The sequence below is a fragment of the Megalops cyprinoides genome, chromosome 4 (genome assembly GCF_013368585.1).
Source record: "Megalops cyprinoides isolate fMegCyp1 chromosome 4, fMegCyp1.pri, whole genome shotgun sequence".
NCBI classification, from domain to species: Eukaryota; Metazoa; Chordata; class Actinopteri; order Elopiformes; family Megalopidae; genus Megalops; species Megalops cyprinoides.
In genome coordinates this window covers 28,788,103-28,814,914 of record NC_050586.1, presented here as the reverse complement: position 1 = coordinate 28,814,914, position 26,812 = coordinate 28,788,103, and the positions used below count along the sequence as shown (strand labels likewise).

At 47.3% G+C, this 26,812-nt stretch overlaps 1 protein-coding gene across 4 annotated transcripts; it reads left to right on the top strand.

Annotated features, from left to right (window-relative positions):
- The first annotated feature begins 117 nt into the window (after window positions 1–117).
- On the top strand, window positions 118–25,043 carry abhd17b (abhydrolase domain containing 17B, depalmitoylase). 4 transcript variants are annotated; one of them, XM_036528053.1, is made up of 5 exons: window positions 118–540; window positions 3,691–3,770; window positions 4,076–4,550; window positions 22,258–22,437; window positions 24,301–25,043. In XM_036528053.1, exons 3-5 carry the CDS (start codon window positions 4,084–4,086, stop codon window positions 24,518–24,520), a joined length of 867 nt encoding a protein of 288 aa, XP_036383946.1. In that variant the 5' UTR covers window positions 118–540; window positions 3,691–3,770; window positions 4,076–4,083; the 3' UTR covers window positions 24,521–25,043. The 4 variants fall into 4 exon arrangements, with proteins under 4 accessions (XP_036383946.1, XP_036383948.1, XP_036383947.1 ...); XM_036528055.1 differs by lacking the exon at window positions 3,691–3,770 and having other exon boundaries at window positions 118–212; XM_036528054.1 differs by lacking the exon at window positions 3,691–3,770 and having other exon boundaries at window positions 118–521.
- Window positions 25,044–26,812: the final 1,769 nt, after the last annotated feature.

Here is a 26,812-nt window from a genome sequence, read left to right as displayed (position 1 = left end):
GCCTTATTCACACCCTCGGGCGGTTTTCATTGGTGCTTTCTCTCATCTATCAATTCTCATTGGTTAAAGATGCTTTAATTTTCCAGTTTTTTTCTGCGCTTGTTTCTCCTATGAAAACAGAAGGTAGCTAGCTAGAAAAACTGATAGCGAGGAAGGTATTGTCTGCTGCGTGGCCGAAATAGAAAGGAAACACAGACTGGAAAACATCAAGGGTTAGGCAAACACTATTTTGGCACCGTGTACCGCGCTTTTACCTTTCTATGAAGTCGATATAGCCCAATAACTGGACCACATGTTTACAAGATTAATTGATAACAAGAAGCCGGAGCCAGGTTTGGGTCGATTCTGCAAGCGGTTGGCAATCGACTCCGCACAACAGGCGAAAGAACAAACCGTGGTGTGTGGCTACAACAGAAGACATACGAGTCAGCGTCTAGCGGTCGCTAAAACATCCGCCAGGGTCATCTTGCCCGGTTAACTACAGTCCGATTGTTGTTCGGAGCGCACTCCATCCAAATCCGGTACTGCGGGACATTTAAGGTTTGTGTCTAGTTGGGCTGGCTGGCTTGCTAGCTGCTCAGCCCACCTGTACGGTTGTAAAACCAGCTAGCCAGCCAATTAGTCCCGAATTTTTCGTATAGCTGACTTAACTACTAGGTGTCTTGATGGGCTAGCTAGATTGTAAAGTAGCTAGTTACCTGGATAGTAAGCGACCCTTTATCGATTAGCTGGTTAGCTGTTAGCTCGCTCCTGATATGACAGCCTGTAGCTAGAGCTAGCTCGCTTGCCAGCCAGCAACCTAGCGAACGAGCATTAACTAAGTAGCTGTCTCCGATAATGATTTATCCTTTCATGACTGCATTTTGTCATAATGTCGTTTTTGTTGCCAAGCTAGAAATGCAAGCTAGGTAATAAGCTAGCATCGCTATGTGCCTTTTTAAATGACCAGCAAGCTTCCAACTAGTGTAGCTAGCCAACTAGTTTGCTAGCCAGTTAGCTAACGTATAGAGCCTACAGAGCAGTATTAGAGGGGCATCTATTAAAGCTGCGCTGAAATGAAGAATTCTTGGAAGTAAAGCCCTCATCGATGCTTCCGTGTGTTTACAAGTTGTTTCAGCCATTATGTACGTCAAATAAACAACTGGATAAGATGTAGTTCGTTAACACGGTGACGTTTGCTAGCTCGCTATCATTGAGAAGATGCAGCTATATTGTATAACTCGGTAGCAGCATTGCTGGCAAAATGCAGGTAAAAGTGACGCAAAACTAACCTGTGATGGCCTTAGGTCTTGTGATGGGCTATCCTTATATAGTTAGTGTAAGTTGGCTTGGTGGTTAACTGGTTAAAATCGGGCAAACGTTTTTGATTTTTGGCTGCGACTGGAAGAAGCAGCGTCTGAGATGGCAGTATCCCTCTGCTCCCTGTAAAGCGAGTGGGCAAGTCACGAAGTTTACCACTAGAGGCGGCAGGGAGCGGAAGGATAGCAAAGACAGCAGTTCGTTTTTATAGTAGCTATAAAACATTATGTAAAGTGTTGTTAAAGTGAGCTTTTGATACTAGTGTCTTGTTTGCCTGCAAGATGTTGTATGCTTACGTTAATATTTTCAATGTCTGCATCTTGTTGAAGGTTTTTGTGGGTATGACAAAAGTAGCTAGGTAGATGACTGCGAAGGGGTCGCTACCCATCACGTCTCACGTGTATCGAATTTATTTCCTTCATCTCTTTCCCCGTTCCATTTTGTCATCTTTTGATACGTTACCCTTGTTGCTTGCCTACATGTTGAGCTAAAAAATGTTGTCAATTCCAAGGCTTGGCCCTTGCCACCAGTTTTTCTGGCCTGAAATGAGGAAATGTTGACTGGCTGTTTTGCAGTGGGGCTGTTCGGTGCTTTCAGTCTTGACCACCCCAGCAGCCACTCAAAAGGCTTTCAGGAGTGGTCGATATTTCAGTCAGTGTGGGGTTGTAAGATTTTCCACTGAGCAGAGGGCTGTCTGAAACCAGGCACTTAGCTACCGTTCTGTATTGACTGCATTAAGGAGGGATACAATCAGATGGGTTTACAGCATTAGTGAAGACATTCCCAAGCACAGTATTTCACTTTATTGAAATGTATACTTGTGGGGACAGGTGTTATTGATTCATCTTTCAATTGCTTTGGTTATAAAAAGAATTAGGATACCTTTTGGAAGCCTTTCGATCAGAACAGCTGCTCTCTCTGCAAGCAGAAACAGAGCCCTGAAACAACGGCAATAAGTTTGTCTTCTGCAGTCATTTTGTTTACTGCCTATTAATCAGTGATCTTTTACCCTTTTTCCAGAGTCATTGTGGTAATTGAAATGATTTTAGGTCACCCGCTGGTGTGGGCATTTATTTTTACAGCAAATAGCCTGTTCTTTGTGCAACCAGAACATAATGGCAGTATTGTTGGCCATTGCTTCAATTGAGTGGCCGCGACTTGAGTTTTCTTTTTTCATGAGAGCCACAGAAACGGTGTGGTTGTAGTGAAAAGGCCTGCATGCATTAAACCCCCCCACCACCCAAGGGCAAGCATTTACCTCCGAGCAAATCCGTTTTGGCTGCGTCCTAGCAGATATGCCGAGTAAAGTTTACCGGAAGTGTGTGCAACTGTTGGACGAGATCTCAAATCGATTGCATCATTTGCATATGCCTTGCGTGTGTTTCAGAAACACAAAGGGAATCTGTGTGTATTTCTCACTTCAGTGTTTGTAGAGGGAGCAGTAGATGGTGGGTCACATTTGATATACAAAAGTACTTGAAAGTGATATTGTTCTGGTACTTCTGCCCTGCCCAGTAAGATGTTACCTTTCCCAGACCTAATTCATCTGTAAATGATATCTTCTCAAATGACCACCATATCACAACCATGCAACCACAAGGACTTACCCATTACCCTGGAAAGTATAAAGAAATTGTGTCATTCAGTCAGTACCATTTAGATACTCATTTCTATCTCTTTGTATTCATCTATTCTGTTTGCAAGAGTGAATAAATTGATGTTCTGTATGTGTTGTAGATGGTGGTCTAAGAAGGCAGTTTAAAGATCTATGTGTGTACTGCCATTTCAGCACTATAATGCACCGGTTCGTCCACTCATTGACGCTGTCCGTAGGTGAATACTGTCAGTGAGCACATGAGATTCAGTGACAGTCTGATGTTTTCTAGTGCTGAGAGAGTGAGTGTTAGGGATGCAGCTGTCATATGCTGTGAGCTACTAATTGCCCTGAAATAATAACATTGCTGTGCTCTCCATAATCCTTGATTTGATTGGTTCAAATCATTGAGTAATGGAAATCTTATGATGGCTCCTGTCGTAATAGGAGGTAGTATTTATGAACACAACTGCTAAAGATGAATTAACCATGCACACTCATACCAGGGGAAAGGGATACATTTGGGTTGGGGCTGCCTTTCAACAAAAATAAGGCATTGCAAATGTGTAGGCTACTTGAAACATCAAACAGAAAAAAAGAGCCCAGAGTGTATACGTGGCATGAAGAGGACCACAGAGGTGGAAATGCTGTGTGTTGAGTCCATTTACATTGGAACCTGCACTTTACTTCTTGAGTACAAAGGCCAGAAGATGGTCTGTCCCGAGTCAGATTGAAATTTATAGTATCACATTATGGGTGCTACAGTCTTATCACTGTATTTTGATGCACCTTTTCAGTCAGCAGCAAACCTCTGGAGTACTGAAGTCCCCATCCACCCCTTAATATTCAACATCTTCAGGAAAGGCGTGAAAGCCAGGTACCTCTGTCTTTCCTGGGTTAAGGAGATATAAGAGGCAGACAGCACCACTTATTTGTGGCCTTACTCTCTTTTGCCAGCCTGTGGTACATCTTTATTTTACATCTGTCTTTATAATATATTTTTTTACATGTATTCTTTTGACAGAGACTTTTATTCAGCGGGACTTCTGAGAGGTCTTTTGAAAGGGTTAGGCAATTAGCCACACAGATACTGAATCATTAGTGCCATTGTGAGAAACGTTACCACAAGCGGAGCAAGTGCTGTCTTGAGCTGACATCATTTTGTGTGTTCCTTTTTTTCAGAGGAGACCATGAACCACCTTTCCCTGAGTGAGCTGTGCTGTCTGTTCTGCTGCCCCCCCTGCCCGAGCAAAATCGCCTCCAAGCTGGCGTTCCTGCCCCCGGACCCCACCTACACGCTGATGTCGGACGAGAGCGGCACCCGCTGGACGCTTCACCTGTCGGAGCGGGCGGACTGGCAGTACTCGGCCCGCGAGAAGGACGCCATCGAGTGCTTCATGACGCGGACCTCCCGGGGCAACCGGATCGCCTGCATGTTCGTGCGCTGCTCGCCCAATGCCAAGTTCACGCTGCTCTTCTCGCATGGCAACGCGGTGGACCTGGGCCAGATGAGCAGCTTCTACATCGGCCTGGGCTCGCGGATCAACTGCAACGTCTTCTCCTACGACTACTCGGGCTACGGCGCCAGCTCCGGGAAGCCCTCCGAGAAGAACCTGTATGCTGACGTGGACGCGGCGTGGCAGGCCCTGCGGACACGGTAAGGAGAGCCCGTTTGACGCCTCTCGACAACCTGAAACGACCTGTCTGAATTCTGTCAGACACCCCACCCCCCTGTAAGGGGTGATCTCCTTTCCTCTGCCTGCTCTCGCTCATGTACGCAGAAAATTCTCATCTCTTTGATTCCCGCAGGTCATTCTATTTTTGCTCCTTTTGATTGAGTTTTATAATTCACCCATCCACCAATTGCTTCCCATTTCAGTCTGTGTAATCTCTCTGACTGAATGTATTTATCCACAGCCATGCTGTGATATGCTGCAGAAAGAAGCAAAAATGGAAGTATGTGAAAGAAAAGGTCTTGTTCGGATTATGTGGAATAAAGTATATTTTTTTGTATTTCTGAAAGGTTTTTGTTTAGATTATGCCTCTAAAAATCTTCCAAGTTCATCCCCATAAGGAAGCAAACAAACAAACAGAATGCAGGCAGTTACACACAGTACACTGGAAGCAAGCCTAGTTTTCATTCTGGTCAAAGCCAATGAGACCTCAAAGCGGTATTTCCCATGAATCATGGCACTCTGTGGCCTTTGCTTTATTGTGCTGTGCTGTGAATGTAATGCTGAGTTGACAGTGATTTTGCAAAGCGTTTGTTATTCTGGTGTCATAGAAACATGGATGTTTCAGAAAATCTGTAGCTTGAAAACGGACTAGATTCATAAAGGGACCCACTTTAGATGTGAGTTGGCTGCGTCCCTGTTTGGACCCCATGATCCAAGATCTTTTGCAAGGACCCATGGTTCTTTTGATGTTATGTAAGCGTTCTCTCCAAGTGTCAAAAACAGTGCTGCTCAGCTCTGGTATTAGAGGTCAGCAATTGAGCAAGTTTTCCAGCTCTCTGTAAAACCTTTAACACTCCCAGAGCTATGGAGAGGACCTGTATTGATTCAGAGAAGACAGTGATTATTCGAATCATGTGGCTGAATCAGGGGTCTGGCCTGGGATGAAAAACCTCGGACCTAGTGGCCCTGCAGGGTCTCCTGCTTATACAAGCGGCAGTTCCGTTTAACTGGGGATGTGTGATCCTCAGCTCTTCCTCACTGATTTCTCTGTGGTGTTAAGCCTTGATCATGGGCATGTTTCCCCGGGAGTTTTTTTCCCCATCATTATTTCAGCTCAAAATGTGAATTTTGCAAAATCTTCCTTCCTGCTGAGTTTGCTCTCAATGACTGCTGACAACTTCCTGCTGAGCGCTTTATCCTTCTGTCTCTGAACAAAGGAATGTTGGATTTTAAAAAATACATACTTACAGTACGCTGTGACTTAGGGTAATAAAATCTTTTAGACTCAAGTGCTTACAAGGTGTGCTATTTTTTTCATTTATCACAGATGGATTACAGTGTAACTGTTGACACGGGAGGGAACAAGTGACAGTCGGAGCATTTTTTTAATTGTTTTCAGATGCACAAAGTACTGTTTTAATTACTATTGATAGTACAGCGTGTGTCTGTGCTGTGGATGGAAGAAGCTTCTCAGGGTTAGCTGAAGTCATCACCTGTGATGTATTTCAATTTGTACAAATGTATGGGGTGGTAACTCCACTCAACGCGTCTCATTGCCTGCAGCCACATAAATTGCTCTTGATTTGATTTTGTGTTTTTTGTTTTATTCTTTCACCACTGGTTATCAGCCACTTTCTGAAAACGAGTGCCTGTTCTCTGGTCCTGTTCAGATAATAAGGGTGAGTCGCCCTCCATCCCCTAGGATATTTCAGGGAGGGGAGACTAGCATGAGTCAAGCCTGTGAAAAACATGTTCGGAGTTCATTATTTGGTGGAAACCGTCTGAAAGGTGTTATCGTGTTTGGTTCACCAACCCTGGTCCCTGTGTGCTCAATAAGTTAGTGACACGTGAAGGCTGTAGGTGCAGTTTGATGAGAGCTGAGCTCTTTGTGGGTGCATGTGGTGTGGAAAATGATTCCCTGAATGCTCAGCAAAGCCTTATGTTTCTCATGGTGTACACACTCTCATGCACAAAAACACGCGCACACACACACACACACAGACACGCGCGCACACACACACACAGACACGCACACTAAACAGGGAGTGAACTGAAAAGAACTACAGTCAGTGAGCATTCTGCTGGGTGCTCCCACGCCCGTTACAGGCAGAAAAATACACTGTGGTTTCTGGGATTACATAAGCCAGTTGCTTCAGTAAACAGACTCTGTGGATTTTCGCGCGGTTGGTTTCACTCTTGACTGGAAGCGAGGAGATGAATTGCAGTTTCACCTCGGTGAGGGTAATTTTCTAGCCGACTCAATCTTCTCTCTATTTATTTATTTTTTTTTTTTTTTCGACATTGGATCTTATTTAAGGCCAAATGAGGGAGCTGTTCGGAACAAGCCCATGCTCAAGCCTCATTCAGATGTTTGTCTTTTTTTTCCTGTTTAATGAAAATAAGACACGGTTTTAGATCTAATGGGTTCCCAGAGTCTCGCATTGTCCTGCTGTCCTAGTTTGCACCTAATTCCTGGTGGAGGGCCATTTCTAATTTGTGATGGCTGATAGATGGTCGTTAGGTGACCCACTCTCCTTGTTTGTGTTTTCTTCCCTGCTGTGGATCCTGTCCAAAATAATTCAAATGCCAGATACTTAGCAACCCAGAAGTATTGCTTGGCCAACAGCCTTATGATCGTGGCATACACATATGTATACACATATATATTAAAATATAGGCTGCATTTTGATTACGGTGTCAATCCTTTGTCACACACTAAACTTGGCACTCAATAATCAGCAGTAATGCTAATGTAAAGGAAAACTAATCTGATGTAATCTGAAATCGCCAAAGAACAGAAGCACTAAAGCACTGTTGGCTGAAGATGGAGCGGGCTTGTGCCAAGCCCCACCAGCCCTTCGGTTTAGCAGTAAGATGGTCTTTCTCGCTGGGGTCATCGCCCCACAGCATCCCATAATCAATTTCCATCTGAATAATTGAAAGGGTAAGATGGCGCGCAAATAGATGACAAAGGGTGGGCTGTGCTGTGGCTGCAACGGGAATGGCGCCAAAGTCAGTGGCTCACAGCTGTGCTCGCGCTGAAGCACGCAGGGAAGGTCTCTGAGGCATCTGATCACGCGCACAGAAAACAGCTGAGCGCTTTCTGATGAGATACTTCATCTCACTGCACTCTCTCCCTGTGTGTGTGTGTGTGTGTGTGTGTGTGTGTGTGTGTGTGTGTGTGTCTGATGGAAGCGTCCGCCAATCATTTGCTACAGCTGGTGCTCCACGCTCCATCTTAAGTCGGAAAAGGGTCATCGTAAGCAGCGACGATCCAGTCCACCCTGATGAAATTTACACTAATGTGTCCTTTTCCAATTTGTACCCGTCTTCATAAACGGTGGATTTTGATAGATCACAGGCTTACTGAAGAGAATCTTGTACTGCAAAGTGAAAGAATTCACTGATGTTCCTTGTCGTGCTGGCGTTGCGCAGCTCTTGCCTCAAAACCAATCTGACTCTACAAGGACAGAAACGGCAGTGTGGGGGGCATTGAAGCCATTTTGTTCCGATCTGTGTCTGGCATATTTAGTCCTATATAGAGACGCATAAACTTGGCTCCATGAAGTTGCGCAGTGAGTAGCTGGATGACATGGTAAGGTTGCTCCTCCTGATCTGTTTACCTGCACATTTCTCTGTCATTTCGTAATGTGATTGTGCCTTAAGCTGATGTTTGGTCACTCCTGAAAAATTTTTTGCTAACGCCACAGCCCCAGGCTGCCTATTTGCCTGTAAAAAAAAAAAAGCCTACTTGGCTCTTAGGTGTTGTAAAAAGGAGCTTCCTCTGTGAATGGCAGGCGTTAACCTTCTAAATTGCTTTTAATCTCATTTGTATTCTGATTGCTTATGCCCCAACTGGGAAGATCAGTGGGCTCACTTTAAGTAAGGCAGTTAACCTCTAATATTTTAAACAGAAACCACACAAGCGGTAAAACCGGTCTGACTGCTCCACTTACTTCAACTGAGGTCACCCCCCCATCGACTGCCTTAGTCAACTCCAGCGTGGTAGCATCACTGGAATGTCCGTCTCTCTGCTCCCTCAGCTGCAGTGTGCTTCTACAAGATGGAGTTGCTTGCCTGTCTGTGGAAAGACCATCTTTCTTTTTTTTTTTTTCTCCCCCACACGTTTTTCTACTCCTAGTTCCTGCTATCTCTTTCCACACACACAGCCTGTCCGTGACCGCCACAAAAAATTCTCATTTAATCTCATTTAGTCACAGCGCAATAATGCCATCTTTATCTAATTATCATGATACTGGGTTGAGGAATCACATGGGATTTAGGTTAAGAAGGAGGTGAGGGGGAGTTGAGATGGATTTACACTAGGCAGAAGATTATAGGTGTATGGTATGAAATAGTACATGCATTTTTAAATTTTGCTCCAAACGTTCTTAGGGCAGATGCACAGTACAGCAATGGACTTTGGAGGCTCACGCTTTCCTTACAATTCAGGAATTCAACAGGAGTTGTTCTGCCTGGTTACTTTGTGTCCTATCCGTTTTAGACGCCTCTACTGAGTCGGTGTGAGATTATAAAAATGTTGTTCTGTTTGAAACGGGGGTGAAAGGGACTGTCTGTTTCCGAGTGTTGGCTGAACATCAGAAATGCTCTTCTTTTCTTTTTGAAGGGGGGGAAAGGCTTGGCTTTGCGTAATCGCTGTGTGCTTATCGTGCGGCTAGTATTCGGTGAGCTGAATTCGAGTGGGATGGTTCTCCTCTTTCGCCCGATGTCAGCCAAACTGACGTTATTGTCCACTCATCCTGCCGAGCAAATTTATCCAGCGAATTTATGAACGGCGTTATCGGCGCAGGGGTGAGGCTGCGCGTGCAGTGCGGGTATTGCAAAGCAGCCGTGATCAAGTATTGTGTAACACTAGCCACATGCTGGATGTGCGCTTTGGCACGACCTGCGTAGTTTAAAAACACTTAGGTATCCATAGTATAAGCGATGGGTTGGGGAAGTGCATATTCTGTACGTTAAGGATTGCAAAATTTGTGGAAATTGCAGCGAAGGCGGCCTGCGCCAGATGAGATAAGGGCTAGTGCGGTTCCTCAGTATTTCGTAGTGGTTGTAATTTGGTCTGTTTCTGCTCATTCATAATCTCACTCCAGTGATGCAACTGATAAGAGTGCTTGTTTTCCGTTAGTAAAAACGGCTGTGTGCATGAGTGTATAGTATTGTGTATAAGTATATAGTAATGGTCAACTCCACGATATCCATTTATTCGGTTTTTCATTTTTTTTTTCACTTTTATGGAAAATGTGCTTTATAACGTGCTAAATGTTAAATACTGTTAAACAAAACAATTGTTTAAAAGGCACCTAGGATGGTTCTAGGAGAAAATTAAACCTTGTATAAATCAAATTTAAAGGGGCCATTGACTTATGTGGCCCCTTTTAAGGTTGTTATCCTCTTTTTTTTTTTTTTTTCCTCCCTCTGGAACATGTCCTGTTAAAGGTGTTTAAAACGTTTCATTTCTTTGATCCAGTGATTAATCCAATTACATTTTAAACCCAGCTCCATTCCCATGGGTTTGTTCTGCCATTCCATTGGTGATTCTGGAATCAAAGAACGCTGGGAGCCCTGTAACCATGGGGACAGAGCGGTCAAGTATGTGGCGACAGGCATGCTCTCCTTCCATAGTTAAACTCACTTTCTTCCCCGTAGCCTGTGGTGCTCTCAGCAGACCGGTGTCAGCGGGGATGAGGAAACCGTTTGTTCGGCAGAATGCGCAAGCAGAAGTACGAGCGGGGCAGAGCTCTGGATCCTCTGAGATTTACTCCAGCCTCCTCTCTGGATCTTCCGTCTGCATGCTCCATCCCCCCCCCCATTCCTCTGCTCCTAGGCTGGGGATGGCCTTCCCTCTCCCTCGGGGAGTGGGGGTGGGGCTGGACCTCTCTGGAGATGCTGGGGCTGATGCTCCCCAGTGTCTTGCTGCCCCCCCCCCCACCCCCACCCAGGGTAGGATGGGTTTACTGGAGCAAGGTTGCCATGGTTGCCAAGGTCACCCATTCAACTCTTGGTGTCAGACCTCAGAGTTCAAGTGAGCTGTGCGTCCAAATGGGGGGTGGGGGGTGTTAGACAAATGAGCACCATCTTTATGTGGCACCCTCATCTCCTTCACAGAGAGGAGAAGGGTTTTCTTTGCAAACTTATCTCTCGGTAGAGCCCTGGTAACCTTGGATGAAGAAAAACACTTCTCCAAGCATCATCACACACACATACACGCACCCACCCCCAACCTGCCGAGACGACTCCACTGTGCACTGTGGCTAAAGGCCAGTGTGCACGCAGACTAGAAGGAGGGACGTAGCTCTGTTTTAGCTTTTTGTTTAGAATCTGGCACATGCTCCTTTTTCATCTGGGGTCTAGAACCTTTGTCTTCAAACTGGCACTCAAATGAGTCGTTTGAGTGATCAGCTGGGGACGGTCGGTGGGTTGTGATTGGCCAGAAACTGCTCTGCACTCAAGGTGTGCAGTGACGGAGGGTTTTTGACAGCCCTCCAGGACCAGATCTGCCAACTCGCACACCGCCATATGGTGCCCATGTGCTCCTCACATTGTCCTTATATGGACATGTCAGGTTTGTACTGGCAGATAGGCCTCGTAGCCTTCTGTGGCCAGGGGTGGCATTTAGCATAACCACTATGACACCGTGCTTAAATCTCGGGAACAAATTCAAGCAAGCTGTTCATTTTCCCCCAGTTGAGTTACGTAGGGGCACTAAGGCCAAAGTGCTTTAGCGGTTAGATTGAATGCCACTCAAAACCAAGTGCAGATTAAGAAAGGGTATCCGAAGTTGCTTTAATTAAGACTTGGTTCCATAACCAAGGGTGAAAAAAGTAAAGCCGTTTGTAGTGTGACCATCCAGCAGCCCTTACAGGTAGAATCAGTGTAGAATGGTCTGTGCTTAAAGTTTAGAATCAAATTACTATCTGGTTGTAAATCACTTTATTCATCCAGGTAGTCAGACAGGCTAGAGGCTTGAATATATAATGCTGTTCTTTGGGAAAGTGGAGCACATGTGCGCAGAGACCTATGCTCCTTCAAGCAGTGCAGCTGGGTGGTTGATTGGTGGAGCTGCAATCTTTACTGGTTCCCACAAAGGGTTTCTGCTCTCCTGTGGGTGTGGTCTCTGTATAGAATGTGAAAAGACTGCTGGCCAACTTAATCTCTCTCCCTTGTCCTCGCTCTCTCTCGCTCGCTTGGTCCCCCCCTCCTCTCTGCCTCTCTCAGCCTCTTTTCTTCTTTCCCCTCTGTTCTTTTTCACTCTCTCATGTACAGATGAATTGAATAGCTGCAAGATTAGGCTAAATAATGGAGTCAAACTGATCTGTCTGTTTGGTTACTGCGTTTCCAGAGCATTGTTGGTATTGAATGTAGCATTTTACACCCCCCCCTGTGCTCTCTGCTGTGTTGTATGTAAGGGTGCAGCACCTCTGACTTTGAACGTGAAGCAGACATAGTCTAGTTAACACATCAAACACACCCTCCTTCCCCTTGATCAGTGTGGCTGCCGCTGTACAAAGCTCTGTGTGTGTGTGTCATTAAAGTGGAGTGTGTGTGTGTCTGTGTACATTCGTAGAAATGGTCTGTATTTGTGAATAGATGTGCGCGAATATGTGCAGGACTGTGTGTGTGTGTGGGTGTGTGTGGTTAGGGCTGGTGTATAACCCTGGTACACACTCACTGGTCAGGGATGGTTTGGGTCGTGAAACGGCGGTTGGACCAATGCAGTGGATTACCCAATGTGCAGTGCTGTGACGAGTGCTGTGAGAGTGTGTGGGTTGTCTCATCTCTGTGGTGTTTGTGGTCCTGCTGGAGGGAGTGCTTTGCTTCCCGAAGATGAGCTGGCTCCGGCCCCCAGTCCGGCCGACACGGCGCAGAGAGGACCCAGCGCCACACAGAGCTGATGTATCCCCCTCCTGAGGATAGCAGTGTCTGGAAAGACCATCAGAGAGCAGGAGAGAGGGGGGGATGCTGCTCTCTGTTCTGATTTTGCAAGAGAGGGATGGAGCGTGGGTGCGAGGCAGGCAGAGGGGGAGGGATGGAGAGGGAGCGAGGCAGGGAGAGGGGGAGGGGGAGGAGGAGGGAGCGAGGCAGGGAGAGGGGGAAGGGACAGGGATGAGGGACACTTGGCTGGACCCGCTTGCCTAAAACAACACCTCGGCAGTGAACGGCAGCTTTGTGTTGCTCCAGACAGCGGCGGGGCCAGGAATGCGGTGGGGGGAGCGGGTTCGAGAGGCCTTTCCCCTAGTTTCCCTGAGCCGTGTGAACTCTTCCCTTCATACGGCCGACGCGGTAAATCATGGTAATTACAGCTCCACGTGCAGACTCCGACTCCATCTGCATCGCCATAGAAAGAAACGTGCCTCTCAGCTGTGCCTCATGTCCCGCACTGCTGTTGGGTATCTAAGGTTTGGATGTTCTTAATTTGAACTGGATCTTACTCCGACATGATGGAACCCACAGCATGTGATGCCTTCATGTGTGTGTGGTCAGATCAGCGATGTGGTGCCACTCAGATCGGGTGTGTTGGCACCTGCAGGGCCGTGTGCGTTTCCTCTTCCACTGGCCGCTGCAGCAGTGCTGCTCCCATCACTGAAAGGGGGTCAGCGGCGGGATTACCGCTGCAGAGATTAGGAGCCCTGGCGAGGAGGAGGGGGCCCCTCTGGAGGGTTGGGGGGGAGGAGGAGAGGAGGTGAGGAGGAGGGGGGAGGAGAATCTGAGAAAGGGAGAGCAAGAGAGAGGGATTGGAAAGAGGGAAAGGGAGAGAGCGAGAACGCTGACCTCATAAGCCCCGCCCAATGTGTGAAAGGCGAGTAGGACCCACAGAAGTGTATCATTGATCAGGAAGTCGTCTCATTGGCGGCGTTCCCTCTCCCTCAGGGAGTGGGGGTTGGGCAGGACCTCTCTGGAGATGCGAGCATATGTACTAGGGAGAGGCAGTGTGTTCTTTCAGACTGTCTTTGTGCTGTTGAAGAGCTTTTTTTCCTCATCCTAGAATGTGAACCCTGTAGAAGCCCATAGTGTCACGGATGTGTATTTGGGGAAGGCCTGCCTCCTCCAGATGCCATCTGCAGAGGAAGCAGTATATCTAAAACAGTTCTTGCAGTTCTCATCTGAGATGAAAGTTGTGGCATTTGGGGGTTCAGGTGGTGCCCCCCAATGTGAACACGGCCCTCTTGAGCGTTTCACTCCGAGCGTGTTGTGCCCGACTGGCCGGGCTTTCCCTGTCCCCTCTTTTTCCTTCTTTCACCTGATTTCCCCACAGCGTCTGCCTGAAATAGGCAGCGTTCTGTGCTGAATTTAATCTTGCACGCCGCGTTAATGCATCTCCCTAGAAACAGGCGATGCACCGTGCCCAGGCGGCCAATGGCGTTGCAGGTGAGTGGGCATGGCGGCGGTTTGAGAGCTCAGTGCTGTCGGGTCTTGTGGTTCTTATTTAGTTTGTATTCGTGCGTGTGCGACATGACCGTAAATTCATGTACAAAGTTTTTAAAGACTTTCTTTGACCTAGTTTTCCCAAAGTGGTGAGAAACACCGTGTGAAAGGTCTTATTGAGATTGCGTAGTGTGGGGATGGTGGTTGTGATGTTCGTTACAGCATTAGCAGTGTTTGCGGTGTTTCTTGGGACATCATATGAGAGTCCTCATTTCTGGCCCCTTTTTTTTTTTTTTTTTTTTTTTTTAGAATTAAGAGTCTGTTTCTCCAAGAATCATACGTCAGTACGATAGAAACCAGGTCACTACCATTGTGTAATACAGCTGGATTTACTTCAGGAATACAGCAGTATGAGAAGGTTCTGTGTGCGTGTGTGTGCGTGTGTGTTGTGTTAAAGGTCGTGTCTTGAGAAGGGAGCGTTTTTGTTTCCTCAGCGTGTGCTCTCTGGAGCAGGGAGTGTTACTGTCTCTGCGGGAGTGTGGGTGCTGTCTCTAGCAGGGAGCGTTTCTTGTTTCTTCAGGATATGCATGTTTGTGGTATCGGCAGCAGGGTGTGTCCCCCTGCCTGCGTCTGCTCCTCCGAGCCCGTCGGAAAGCGGTGATCAGGTGAGTCAGCAGGCGTGGCTTCGGAGCATGTATACACCTGTGTTTGCAGCCACGCCACGCCCGCATGACTGTGTGCCTGATTCAGCGTTTCCCCCGCCTCTTTAACACAGGGCTTCGGGGAACGCGCTGTAATTGTTCCAAACGCCCGCATACTGTCTTGCCTTGAGGGTCCGTATTGAAGCAGACTTTGCAGTTGTACACATTCGTAGGCCTTGTCTAAATCAGACCGTTCTGACTATGCTTTATTTGTGCAGGTCATTATGATTTGCCACCAGGTGGGAAAAAAAACATCGTAAGCCGGCCTTTGTGATATCATTTTCGGAGGCATTGCCCATCCTGGTACGCTAAGCTAACTGTCAGTTACCAGCTGTTTTCATATTATAGGTGGCTAACAAGCCGGGACGACTGTGTCTTGGCCACAGTGGCTTTGGGCTTGCTGCTTTTATTAATATTAATATACAACCAGCACAAGAGTTTAAGTTAAATTACCCCAGTCTTCTCTGCTTAATTTAACAATTCAGCCGGTCGTGCCCGCGTTTTGTGAGAATGATACATGCTGTCCGTCAACCACCATAACCCCCAGCAAGGGTGGTTTCCTTGTTTTCTCGTCCTCATTCCAATCTCGCTGCCGGCGGCTACCAGGAAGCGGGATACTGGCCGTGAGGAAAGCCCAGAATACTCTCACAGGGCGGCTTGATTATAAAGGATGACTCACCTCAGACGCGTACATAAAAATTGTATTAATCCTCCTCCCGGACGTGCTCTAATTTTGGTTCCGACCCCCGGCGTTCCGTATTTAATATTCACATTATGAACCATCAGTGGCCCCTGCAGCACAGGCAGGCATGAAAGGAGGGGAAAAGCCAGGCTGGATTACCAGTAAACCAGGAGCGCTTTCTTCCCTAATGCCTGACAGGCTGCAACTAGTTTTTCTGGTTCGGGGTTTTTGTGAACGATGAGTGACGACCAGCATTGGTATAGTTCAGTTTGCCACCATGTGACAGATGGCGAAAGGTGCCTTTGTGTCAGTCAACGTCCTTGATTAACCATCTGATAAAGGTCCAGGAAGTGGCTCACCTGGTGCAGAGTGATGGTGGAGCAGGAAGTGTGCTGTGTAAACTGTAGATGTGGGATGGCAATATAGGGGTGAGTGCTGGTGATGGAGGGCTCGGGTGTCGGTGAGGGTGAAAGAGGTGTCACGGGGAGAGGGAATAGATTTTGACCCGGGAGAAAGGCTGAATATGATTGGATAGATGTCTCTGGTGGTGGGAGGAGGAAGGGGGCGGCGCATGTTTCGGGAGCCCGAGTGGACTCCGTTCCTTTCCGCCGGTTGCCGAGGCAACGCTCTGGCAGAATTCCGACGCTGCCACAATTTTCATTTAAATTTGCGACTCGGCAGCGCTCCAAATTGCTGCTAATCCTCCCAAGTCAAATATTGACCGGTTGCTAGGAAACGGGCGTACAGTGAGGTCGTCAGGGACGGCGGGCGTTCACAGTCGGTAGCGGTAACAGCGGCTTGAGGCGGTGGCCCAGGAAGTTCAATAACCTGAAAAATGTGACTGGATAAGTTGCTTATCTGCAGTCTTAATTGGCTGTGCAGGACCGGCGGTTTCAGCGTGCGACCCGTGGGCACCCTGCTGGCTGTGTGAGGGCTGGAGGAACGCTTTTCAGACGTGCGCCGTGCAGACTCTGAGCCTAATCTCAGTCACGCCGCCGCGCTGTGCCGCATCGCCTCCGTCACTCGTGTCGTGTGGGCGCTGGCGATGGTATCGGCCCCTCCCGGGTGCAGCGTCATTGGCAGACACCGGGCAGGCTAATGCAGCCCTGTGCCAGGGGCGCACATGTCCTGACCACTGCTCCGCTTCCTGTGATTAGTATTGGCAGGAAAAAAAAAGATTCTCCCCCCCGGAGGACAGGAATAAAGCAGCTCCCCCCCTCAGGCATGGTGTTCACCTTGCTGCGATCTTTCAAGAGCTTTCTGCGCTCAGCAGCTGATCCTGGGCCAGACACAGAATTTCTCACCGAGTGGTATTGGGTTGGGGTTTGAGGTGGGCAAGTTGATCTCATGAAGGTCAGCGGGTGCCTGCTGTGGTGGGAAATGAGGCAGACCTGAGTCTTTGTTTCATTTTCGTTGTGTGAGAGAGACATTGGTTTGGAAGGTCCTGGCATCGTCCTCCGTGTCCCTCTCACACTGATGGCAAGAGGCGCTCCATCTCTGCTGTCCTTCTCCTTAAATCCTGCTCAACGAGGTAGGATCCAGAGACTCATTAAACTCCGAGCCAAGTAGAAGCGGGCCCTTGTCCAGGGAGGCTTTGTTTTGCATTTGACACATTCTGTAACACATTTGAGTGGTAGCCATTCGTTAGGTGCTGCCAGCTACAGAGACCATACTGTGACTGTGACCCTGTGAGCTGCCACCTGTATGTGTGAGTTTTGATTTTTAACCTTCAGTCACAGAGCACGTTCATGACCAACTTTAGGCTCCACAAAACGTCTGCTTCCTGTCTGCGATTCTAAAGCCAGGAAGTGTGGGGAAATCTCCTGGATTTCTCCTGTCTGAGCTGGCTGTCCTGGCATCCATGCAGGGATTCAGGACTCTTTCGTTTAGAGGAAAATATTTGTTGACGTGTTGGTGTGTGACACTCAGACAAGATATTTCGCAAATTTGTTTTGAAGGCTGGCAGCCAGTAGCCTGGAAGCAAACACAGAGAACACGGGTTGGTGTTCTGCTGGGCTCAGCTTTTTGGGAACTATTTTCTGCCCAGAGCAGTAAGAGCCAAGGGTCTGGCCCCGAAAATGAGATTTGACCTCTGGAGGAGTCAACATGGTTGAAAAGGCAGAAAGAGAGTGACTGACATTTACGTTATTGTAAGTGTTGTGCTGCTCACCGGGGAGAGGGGAAGAGAAGCGTGCGAACTGAAGCAAGGGATGATGGGAGTGATGAATAAATGATTCTTTCCCTTCAGGTGGCCCCCTCTGGGGTGATTGTGGCATCACTGCGTTTTGTGAAAGGTGGAGTTGCGAGTTTGACCGTATTTGTAAAGTGTAGGCCTAGCTGTGACTGTGACTTCGTCTCACATTTGGAAAGGATGCGAATGTGATTGTGAACTGACTGAAAGGATAGAAGTGCTTGATTATGACCTCATTTCACAGTGCTTGAAACGGATGAGGATGACTGTGATCTCATTGCATGTGTGAAAAGGTCGAGAGTGTGATTGTTGACATCACCACACTACTGAAAGGGATGGAAAATGAAGTTTCTCGGTGAGGTGACACTTCTGCGTGAATGTGAAAATGCGTGTTGATCAGTATTCTCTCTGGAGCGTCTGCCTCATACGTAATCAGCCTAAAGTCATTCATACTCAGTCCAGCTCCCAGAGATCACCATTTTCTCCCTGTCCTCACGCAGCTATCTGCTCTTTGTTTGTCAGTCCAGTGGGGTCATGAGCCTTGCAAATCGGCAAGGCTGGAACTTCAATTCAACTGTCAGTCCCACACACTACCTCAGTTATGATGCAGAAGTTGATTCTCTTGAAATATTCACAGGCTCCTTCAGAAACGGCAGAGTGGGTTAAACCACAAATCTTTATCTTTCATGGTTTCCTGAAGTTGAGGATTCGTAGAAGGGGCAGTGACTTGCACACAGGTTCGTCCTACACAGCAGACTTTTACCTTTATAAACAAAGCTCCAGAGGTGTTGGTCATGACGTTGTACAGCCTGATGAAAAGAATGCTGTAGCTAACCGGATAATTTGAACAGTTCCAGACTTTGGCTGGTCTCCTCCAGATTGTTCTGGTTTGTGCTGGGCTTTTCTAGTGCCTGCGCAAAAGGGCTACGTCTGTGAGCCGAATCGGGGATTAGACGTTTCTACAGATCCATCAATCATACCGTTCTTAAGAGCTCATAAATAAAACATGCAGCATGTGCATTGTGATATGTTTCAGTTCCAGTTAGTGTTACACAGGTGATGAATGTCCACACTGGCTCTCCTGTCCTAGGACACAGCCTGCTCTTTTACAGCTCTGTGGTGCTCTCAAGTGGGTGGGATCCACTATGAGGTCTCTTCAATGATTGGCCTGTTGGAATCAATGTCAATCAATGCCTCTCCCAAACCCAGCTCTTGATGCTGCTGCGATGCCATTGGTTAATCCCAGACTCTTGGGCACCCTCCTCAGTCTTAATACAAAGCCCCTGGGGGCTGAGGGAAAGAATGTAGATGGATGGAACCGGGTTGGGATCCAGCACCTCACCTGTCCACACCCTGGTGTGTCAGGTGCTGCTGCTGCTGCTGTGTGTGTGTGTGTGTGTGTGTGTGTATGTGTGTGTGTGTATGTGTGTATGTGTGTATGTGTGTATGTGTGTATGTGTGTATGTGTGTGTGTGTGTGTGTGTGTGTCCTGAACACCTGCGTTACCATGGTCAGACAGTACCTGTGTGGGTGTGCGTGTGCTGCTGGTGAGATCACCAGTGAAAACCATCTGCCTCGGCCAGCAGACTGACCGGCCTGAGCTGTCCGCTGCTCTCTGACACTCTGCCACGCGCATGTGCTCCGCCTCTCTGCAGCGTGGCCACTCCCCACACATTCTGTCCTGCGCTGACCCCTTGCTTTACCCTCCATGTGTCCAGCCTCATGACCACGGTCGCCACCGAGCTGAGTTGAGATAACGTACACACAAAGGCAGAGCCGTCAGAAGCAAGGCATGTGTCACCTGCTCAATCGGGGAGCTGCAGACGTGTAGCTAGCAACCCTGCTCCCTGCAGAGGTGTCTCAGTGAAGCGCACCTTTGCCACCAGGTGCGTGTGAAGCCGGTTGAAAGAAGTGGGCCTAGCAGGCGGGCGGGTCGCCACAAGCCGTGCTGGCGTGGTCATGTGAGGACCAGCTGGTGTGACAGTGGACAGCTTGGGCAGATACACCTGGTGGGGTCCAGCCACCTGAACCGTGTTTCTGCCAGGAGCCCCACAGAACTGAGAGACGCCCAGGATGCTCAGAGCATGTGGAGATGGGCTGAGAGGAGATAAGTAACACAGTGCCCAATCCCATCCCAGCAGCCCCTCTGCTCTCCCCTCTCTCCTCTCTTTCTCTACTCCTCCTCGCTTTTCTTTTCTCTTTGTTCCCTCAGTCCAGCAGTCAGCTGTCCTCCTCACTGTGGACAGAGCAGGGGACGAGGGTGAGGGACAGTTTACTGGTGTCATGGTTACATCCTGTTTTATTACAGCAGCAGGAAATACGGTAACGGTAAAGTGCACACTTTGGTGAGGATGTAAAGCAAGTGCACTATGGAGCCACTCTGTGACCAGCTTAAGAACAGTGTTGGTGCTAGTATCTGACCACAGGTCGATCGTCTGTGCAAATTGCACCAATAATGAGCCAAATCTATTGCAAAAACTTTTTCCCCTTCCAACCCTGTGCAAAGATTGCCTTCCAAGTCACCTCCATTTGCCCCCACGGTTCATGGAACCATACTTGTTGGTAATCTCTTTTTGCGGTCAGTACATGGTCTGTCCGTTACCATTGTTAAATTTAGAGTGAGTTTGGGGGGTTGGGCACTCTTTGTGTGCAGCATCTGTGCTGCGGATCGTTGTGTTTGTTTACCACATATTCGGCGCGGGGGTGAAACTCCGCCGGCGGCGTGACTTGGCGTGACTTGGCGTGGTGGCCGCCCCCGCGGGGCACTTTCGCAGGGAGAGCGGAATGTATGTAATGCATTATTGAACAGGCCCGCTCTGGAGAAATGAGCGACGATCACACATGCGCTGGTCTTTAATCACATGCTTTATGCCAGCCAGCAGACAGGGGTGAAATAAGTTTACTGCTGTTTCGTCTCCGCGGACGACGGACGGAAACCAGCCCTGACCACACTCGCTGTGTTCACGTGTTGCTTGTGGTACAGTCATGTGGCCGTCCACCATAAATCCATAAAGACCAGACCATGCTTTCCTCAGGGCATCTGTGGATGTTTCTGTGAGTGCGTGGTATGTCTGGTGATTAATCCAGCCAGCTTCTTTTTCAGCCTGATATAGCTAACTGATTGTGATTCATTTTTATTGTTTTTTTTTCTTTTCTTTTTTTCAGCTATTTGCTTTGATCTTCTGTTATGTCGTCCCCATTCTCCGCTAACGTTTCCTAACCTCCTTTCAAAAGCAGAAAGTCTTTGCTGTGATTGACTTTCATGTCTGTTACTGTCCTGTGCTCGTTCTTGTGATGCCAGTTACTTTAAGCAGCACTGGGGCGCAGTGGCTAATGAGCTGTGCTTGGGAAGTGGAGATTGCCAGTTCAGTTCCCAGGCGATGCACTGCCCATGAGCAAGGTGATTGACCTGTGTATCTGCTGGAACCTATGTGAATGGATCCTGTGGAGTGGGAGGGGTTTGATTGTAAGTGAGCATGTGTGAAGCATCTCCTCAGCCAATTGAGTGAGTAAAGGGTTTTACTTCTCTGCCTCGCTCTCGCTTTGTAGGGTTTTGCTCTTTCTCCTCTCCCTCCCCCTCTCAGCTGATGAAGGGATCACGTTCTTTTTAATCAACCCAAGAATGCACTGCAAGGCAAGCCAAGTCACAAGACTCTGCCGCATGGCGTCTCCTACCCCCCCCCCCCCCCCCCGAGCCTGGAGGGTGTCGGCCCCGCTCCACGCGGGCCGGAGTCCTGCCGCACCCAGGCAAGGTGGGGCTGAATTTAGGCGAGGGGATCGTTGCGGCTGGAACTTCAGCCCTGCCATTAAAGAGGAAGTGGAGCACGTGGTGCGGGTGTCGCGCTGCTGGCGAAGCATTACACGGCCTTTAGGCTGCATATAACGCTGTGTGACAGCCATTCCCTGAGGACGTCGCGTGGCACGCTTGTATGGGTGCAATCTGCAAAATTCTCAGTGACTTATTTAGTTAGGAGCCATATATTATATACATTTTGGCTGTAGTGTGAAATTGGAATTTGGAAATTCTTCTCTTAAAGATTTCAAAGGTTTCTCTCTGTTGTCTTTGTTGGATGGTCCTGTAGAAGAATGTTTTGTTGCCTTTAGCTCTCTTGCGGGTCCAAACCGGTATCCAGTAGGTGGTGTAGTGGTTAAAGTCCCCATGCAGGATCACATCCTGCATGGGGCACCTCTTTGGCACCATTGGGTGAGGGGTCTGACTCCTTTCACTTGTGGAGCAGCCTCATTTGAGCTCTGACCCTCCTCCACCAGGATGCACATGACTGAGTGAAGTCACAGCTGCTGTACTCCTCTTTGTCAAGTCCAGAAACAGAAACAAAAGAACCGTTTGCTCTAGCAGAGGTCCCCCATCCAGGATGGGCTGGTGTTTACAGTCAGTGCAGGTGTGATGGCGGCGTATATGTGCCTCTTCTGGTAAATACAGAATTGTTTTGGTAGTGACTGTAATGCTGGGGCAAGGCTGGACGGCGGGGGGGGGGGGTGGGTGCAAGTGTGATTCCCTGCTGGGGGACTTCTGTTGGGCAAGGTACTTAACCTACAGTTGTCTCAGCAAATATCCAGCTGTATAAATGGATAAAATTGTAACCTACATGTATGTAAGTCAATCTGGATAAGCGCGTCTGCTAAATGACAGTAATGTAATGTATGTCTGTTATGGTAAGATTTAAATCGTAAGAATAGAGAGTAAGCCTGTCCTCTCCTGCCTGTTACAGGTATGGGATCCGGCCGGAGAACGTGATCATCTACGGTCAGAGCATCGGCACGGTTCCGTCCGTGGACCTGGCGGCGAGGTACGAGAGCGCGGCGGTCATCCTGCACTCGCCGCTCACGTCCGGCATGAGGGTGGCCTTCCCCGACACCAAGAAGACCTACTGCTTCGACGCCTTCCCCAAGTACGTGCACACACGCTCACCCTCACACACACATACAGACACACACAGACTTTTCACAGGAGGAGGTGTTGATAGTGTTTGCGTAGTTGTGAGTGGGGGTCATAGCTTTGAATTGCGTTAACTGAGATGAAGCTGTCCTGTTGAAGAAAGGCTAACATGGTCACTGTGTCATGTGACTGACCGTAAGGGAGTTGTTCAGTCTTGGATGAATTTAATTTTCATCACAGTACATGTCCCAGCCGATAATGTGGAGATATTTGAAAATAAAATGTATATGGAGCAACTTCCTGGGAATAGGGGGAAAACTTAGATCTGACAGTGTCCTTGGGGGTGGGTTTGCGTAGAGGGCAGGGGCTAGAAACATTCCTGTCTCACCCTCACCCTCTGTAACATGGATTTTATCCTGGTGTAATGGGTGCTTCTGAACTGTCATTGACTCCAGTGTCTGCAGACGTTGTGTTCTACTTCCTGGATTAGATTGTCTGGGCAATTTCTCTTCGCGTTATTAATTCAGCCCAAACTCTACTCTGACATGCACTGTAGTGTGCGTGTGTGTGTGTGTGTGTGCTTGCGGTTGTGTGTGTGTGCGCGTCTGTGTGCTTGACTGTCCACGTGTGTCTGTGTGTGCATATGTACATATGTGCCTGCGTGTAAATGGGTGTGTGTGTGTGTATGCACATGTGCGTCTGTGTGTAAATGTGTGTGTGTGTGCGTGCACACGTGAGAAAGAGCTAAAGAAATAGATGCCGTTATCACCAGGGGCGCCGAGGATATCTGATTACAATGCCGAGTGCACGGCTTGATAATGTCTGCTTTGTCTGTATGTGATATCGCCTCTGTTTTGCTGTCCTGTGGTCATGGAGATACTCCAAGAGCACTAGATTCCTGTTAGGAAATCACTGTCCATTCATTTTGGGAGGTGTTGGGGTGTCGAGGGCAGGGATACAACATTAACCTACCAGCAACATCACTCTTAGCATACTTTCCTGCAGTGTTTTCTGACGGAAGTGTGCTTGAAACAGACTCTAGCTCCCCCTAGTGTCATGAGCTAAAAATACAGGCCTGGGTGCTCAGACTGCAGCAGGCTGGTGTGGTCTTGGATCTGTTAAGTGGAATTGTTCTTTTTACAACATAACCCATCCCACCAGTCCTTGTTGGAATGAAACATTCTACAATAACCAGGCCACTGCTCGAGCGTCCTCATCTGCCTCTGCTGTGATTGGTGGGGTGGCGTCGTGGGCAGGAAACCTCTTATTCTGTTGGGTTCCAGGGCCCCAGAGCTGGGTCACGTGGTAAACTGGGCGATCCTCCTTCGCGGTACCCCTGGGTGTGATAAACTATATCAGACTGTCAGCAGAGGCCAGTGAATCTGTTACGATCATCATGAGTGTAATGAGGAAGTCTACATCCTGCAGCTTAAAAGCATTCCTGCAGAGTGCTGTGCATAAATCCAGAAGACAACCATACATAACAGCACTAAATAAAAATCATTACTGTAAAGTACTCTAGAACAAATCCAGGAGAAAACGTACACAGTGCCAGTTAAACACTGTAGTTTTACTGTTGTGTAGTGGAGTATTTTGTGAATATGAAGACACAGGAAGCTTATTGTTTCATGTCTCCTCGCTTGCCCTCCGCCAGCTGCAGAACAGTCGCACCACTCCCCCAGACAGCTGTCACATCCTGGTGTCAGATGATTGCGTGATTCATAATTCATAATTCATATTCCTCATCAGCCTGTTTGTTTCAGAGGGGAAGAAAGCAACCTCTGAGCTGTACTCACACGTATTTGCTTATGTGTGTGCGCGTGTCTGTCTCTGTCTGTGTGTGTGTGTGTGTCTTTGGTGTCCCCCCCCCATCCAGCATCGACAAGATCTCCAAGGTGACGTCACCCGTGCTGATCATCCACGGGACGGAGGACGAGGTCATCGACTTCTCCCACGGGCTGGCGCTGTACGAACGCTGCCAGCGGCCGGTGGAGCCGCTGTGGGTGGAGGGCGCGGGGCACAACGACGTCGAGCTCTACGGACAGTACCTGGAGAGGTTGAAACAGTTCGTGGCGCACGAGCTCGTCAACTTGTAGAAGGACCTTCTCACGTTCGACAACTGTGAACTTTCATCGACTTTTAGTTTAAAAAATTTTTCCCCTTTTACTCTTTTTTTTTTTTCTTTTTTTTTCTTTTTTTTCCCAATTGCACAGTGCAGTCATGTGACAGAGCCTGGAAGTCTGAGGATTCTGTCTGCAAGTCATGTTTTCTGCCTTTAAAAACAATGTCCAGGTTATGATTTGCAGACGCTGGTGGTGACTGTTTAATGCCAGTATTATAGGACAAGTCTTAACACGCGGTCAGTCTGGCACGTTATCAAACAGTTACATTGCAGTCAAATGTTTTTTTTTTTTTTTCCTTTTTAAAATGATTTTAAGTGTAATTGTATGAAATGTAAAGGAGTACTGTATGAAATGTTTGAAACTCTTAATTGCTGTGCCAGTGTTGCCAAATGTTCAGCATATCGAGAAGAAAAATTTATACAAAAACGTTTTTAGAACATCTCCAATAAGCTGTACAATTGTTTAGTTTTTTTTTTGCCCCTAGAGATTTTATGTATGAAAGTCTTTTATGATTCACTCAGCTGGTAGTTTTTTTTTTTTTGTTTGTTTTTTCAGACCACTATAAAATGCTGGATAAATTAAAAAAAAATAATAAAAATGCTCTTAACATTTTCAAAAGAATCTTATTTCTAGCCATTCTTGTCTATAAACCGTATAGTTAAAAAGTACCAAATTGGGTATTGTCTGTTACCTCTATCGCGCAAGTGTTTGTTTGCCTAGGCCTAGCTCAGATCAGATCGAGGAGCGCAGAAGCTCGTGTTGTTACTATTAGATGAAGCTGCATAAACCGTATGTTCTGGTGAGGAGAAAGCTTTTACTGTTTACTGAGGGGGGGTTACACTTTTTATTTCATCCTTTTCAACATGTAAATAATGTTTGTACTTGATATTTTTATTTCCTCTATGTTCCTGCTTACTCTTATCACTACTATGACTAAAGTTATTATTATGCATACATATTTGGTAAGTCCATTTTAATTGAGACTGAGTTGATAACGAACTTGAACGGTTCAATCTGACCAATGTCATTCTTATTTTGTGTAAGACACCTTTCATTATTGAAGGGGCTTATTTGTTATAATTCTATAATAGTTATTATAATTTAAAAAATGGTTATAGGAAATAAAATGTATTTGAGAGAAGAAACACAACTGGCTGATGTGTTGTGTAAACTTTGGGCTGGGAATCATCGTAGAGGCAGAATTTCTCTATACACGTGCAAAGCCATGTTGGATAGAACTGGATCTCCAAGTGTGTGCATCGCAGCTTTGGAATTTTGTGGTGTGTCCATCATGGTAGTTTAAACAAGAGAGTGATGTGATATTGTGCTTGAATATTGTCTGTTTGCACAGTCTAAAGTACAGCCATTCCATTGGCTGGCAGTTAAGAACGAATATGCACTCTTATGTAGTAAAATAAGTTACACAAACAGACAGAGGTGTATATGTCCATGTTCAGACTGTGTCCCAGCTCATGTAGTGCTTGCTGGGCTGTAAGCAGCTGTAGAGCTGAGTTTGTGTCACTGATGTCTGTAATACACACCTGAGGGGGCTCATTCTTCAGCTCCATTCATCAAAGTGCACCTTTCCCACCACGGGAACCCTTAAAGCAACCCCTGTAAAATATGACAATGATTCAGGTGTAGAAGTAAAAAAAAATATTAATTTTGATGCTTGGTGAAATTGTAACCCAGGGAAAGTGCTTGGTTGTGCCAGAGTTGCAAATCTGTCTTTCCAGGCCACCGACTTGATGTGTCTTTTGTATGTTCACCTTTTCCTGTAGTTCATTATCAAATGAGTTACTACTCTAGAGCTTGATTGGAGCTCTCATTGGACGCACATGTTAACTGATCTTTTTTTTTTTACCTAAAGCACCAATTTTATTCAGATATGGCCCAGGGTAATTAAATGATGTTCAGACCCTTTTCTAAATGTTGAAAATGAGCGATCTGCCCTTTGAAAATGAAGTGCCAGTCTGCAAACTAGCAGAGAATCTGATGTATGTCAGATTTTGGAGACCACTGCAGTGTGTGCCAATAGCTTATAATGACACTAAACTGTCCCAGTCACCCGTTTAGAGTTCTGCTCCAGGTAAAGCTTTTTATACAAATCCCAACACAATGCTGATGACAACTCACAACTTCAAAAACAGCCCAGACGGTATTCTTAACCCAGGCTCCACATGTTGTTCCTTGTTTCCTTGTTATCTGCAAAATTAATTTCTCTGTCATAGTCAACACCTTGCGAATATTAATATTACGTAAGCC

Excerpts from the sequence above, each read along its gene's own strand:
- abhd17b (XM_036528055.1), top strand. The coding sequence starts at position 4,084 with ATGAACCACCTTTCCCTGAGTGAGCTGTGCTGTCTGTTCTGCTGCCCC. Across the intron at positions 4,551-22,257 it reads TGGCAGGCCCTGCGGACACG|GTATGGGATCCGGCCGGAGA; the intron begins GTAAGGAGAGCC and ends TGCCTGTTACAG. Across the intron at positions 22,438-24,300 it reads TGCTTCGACGCCTTCCCCAA|CATCGACAAGATCTCCAAGG; the intron begins GTACGTGCACAC and ends CCCCCCATCCAG.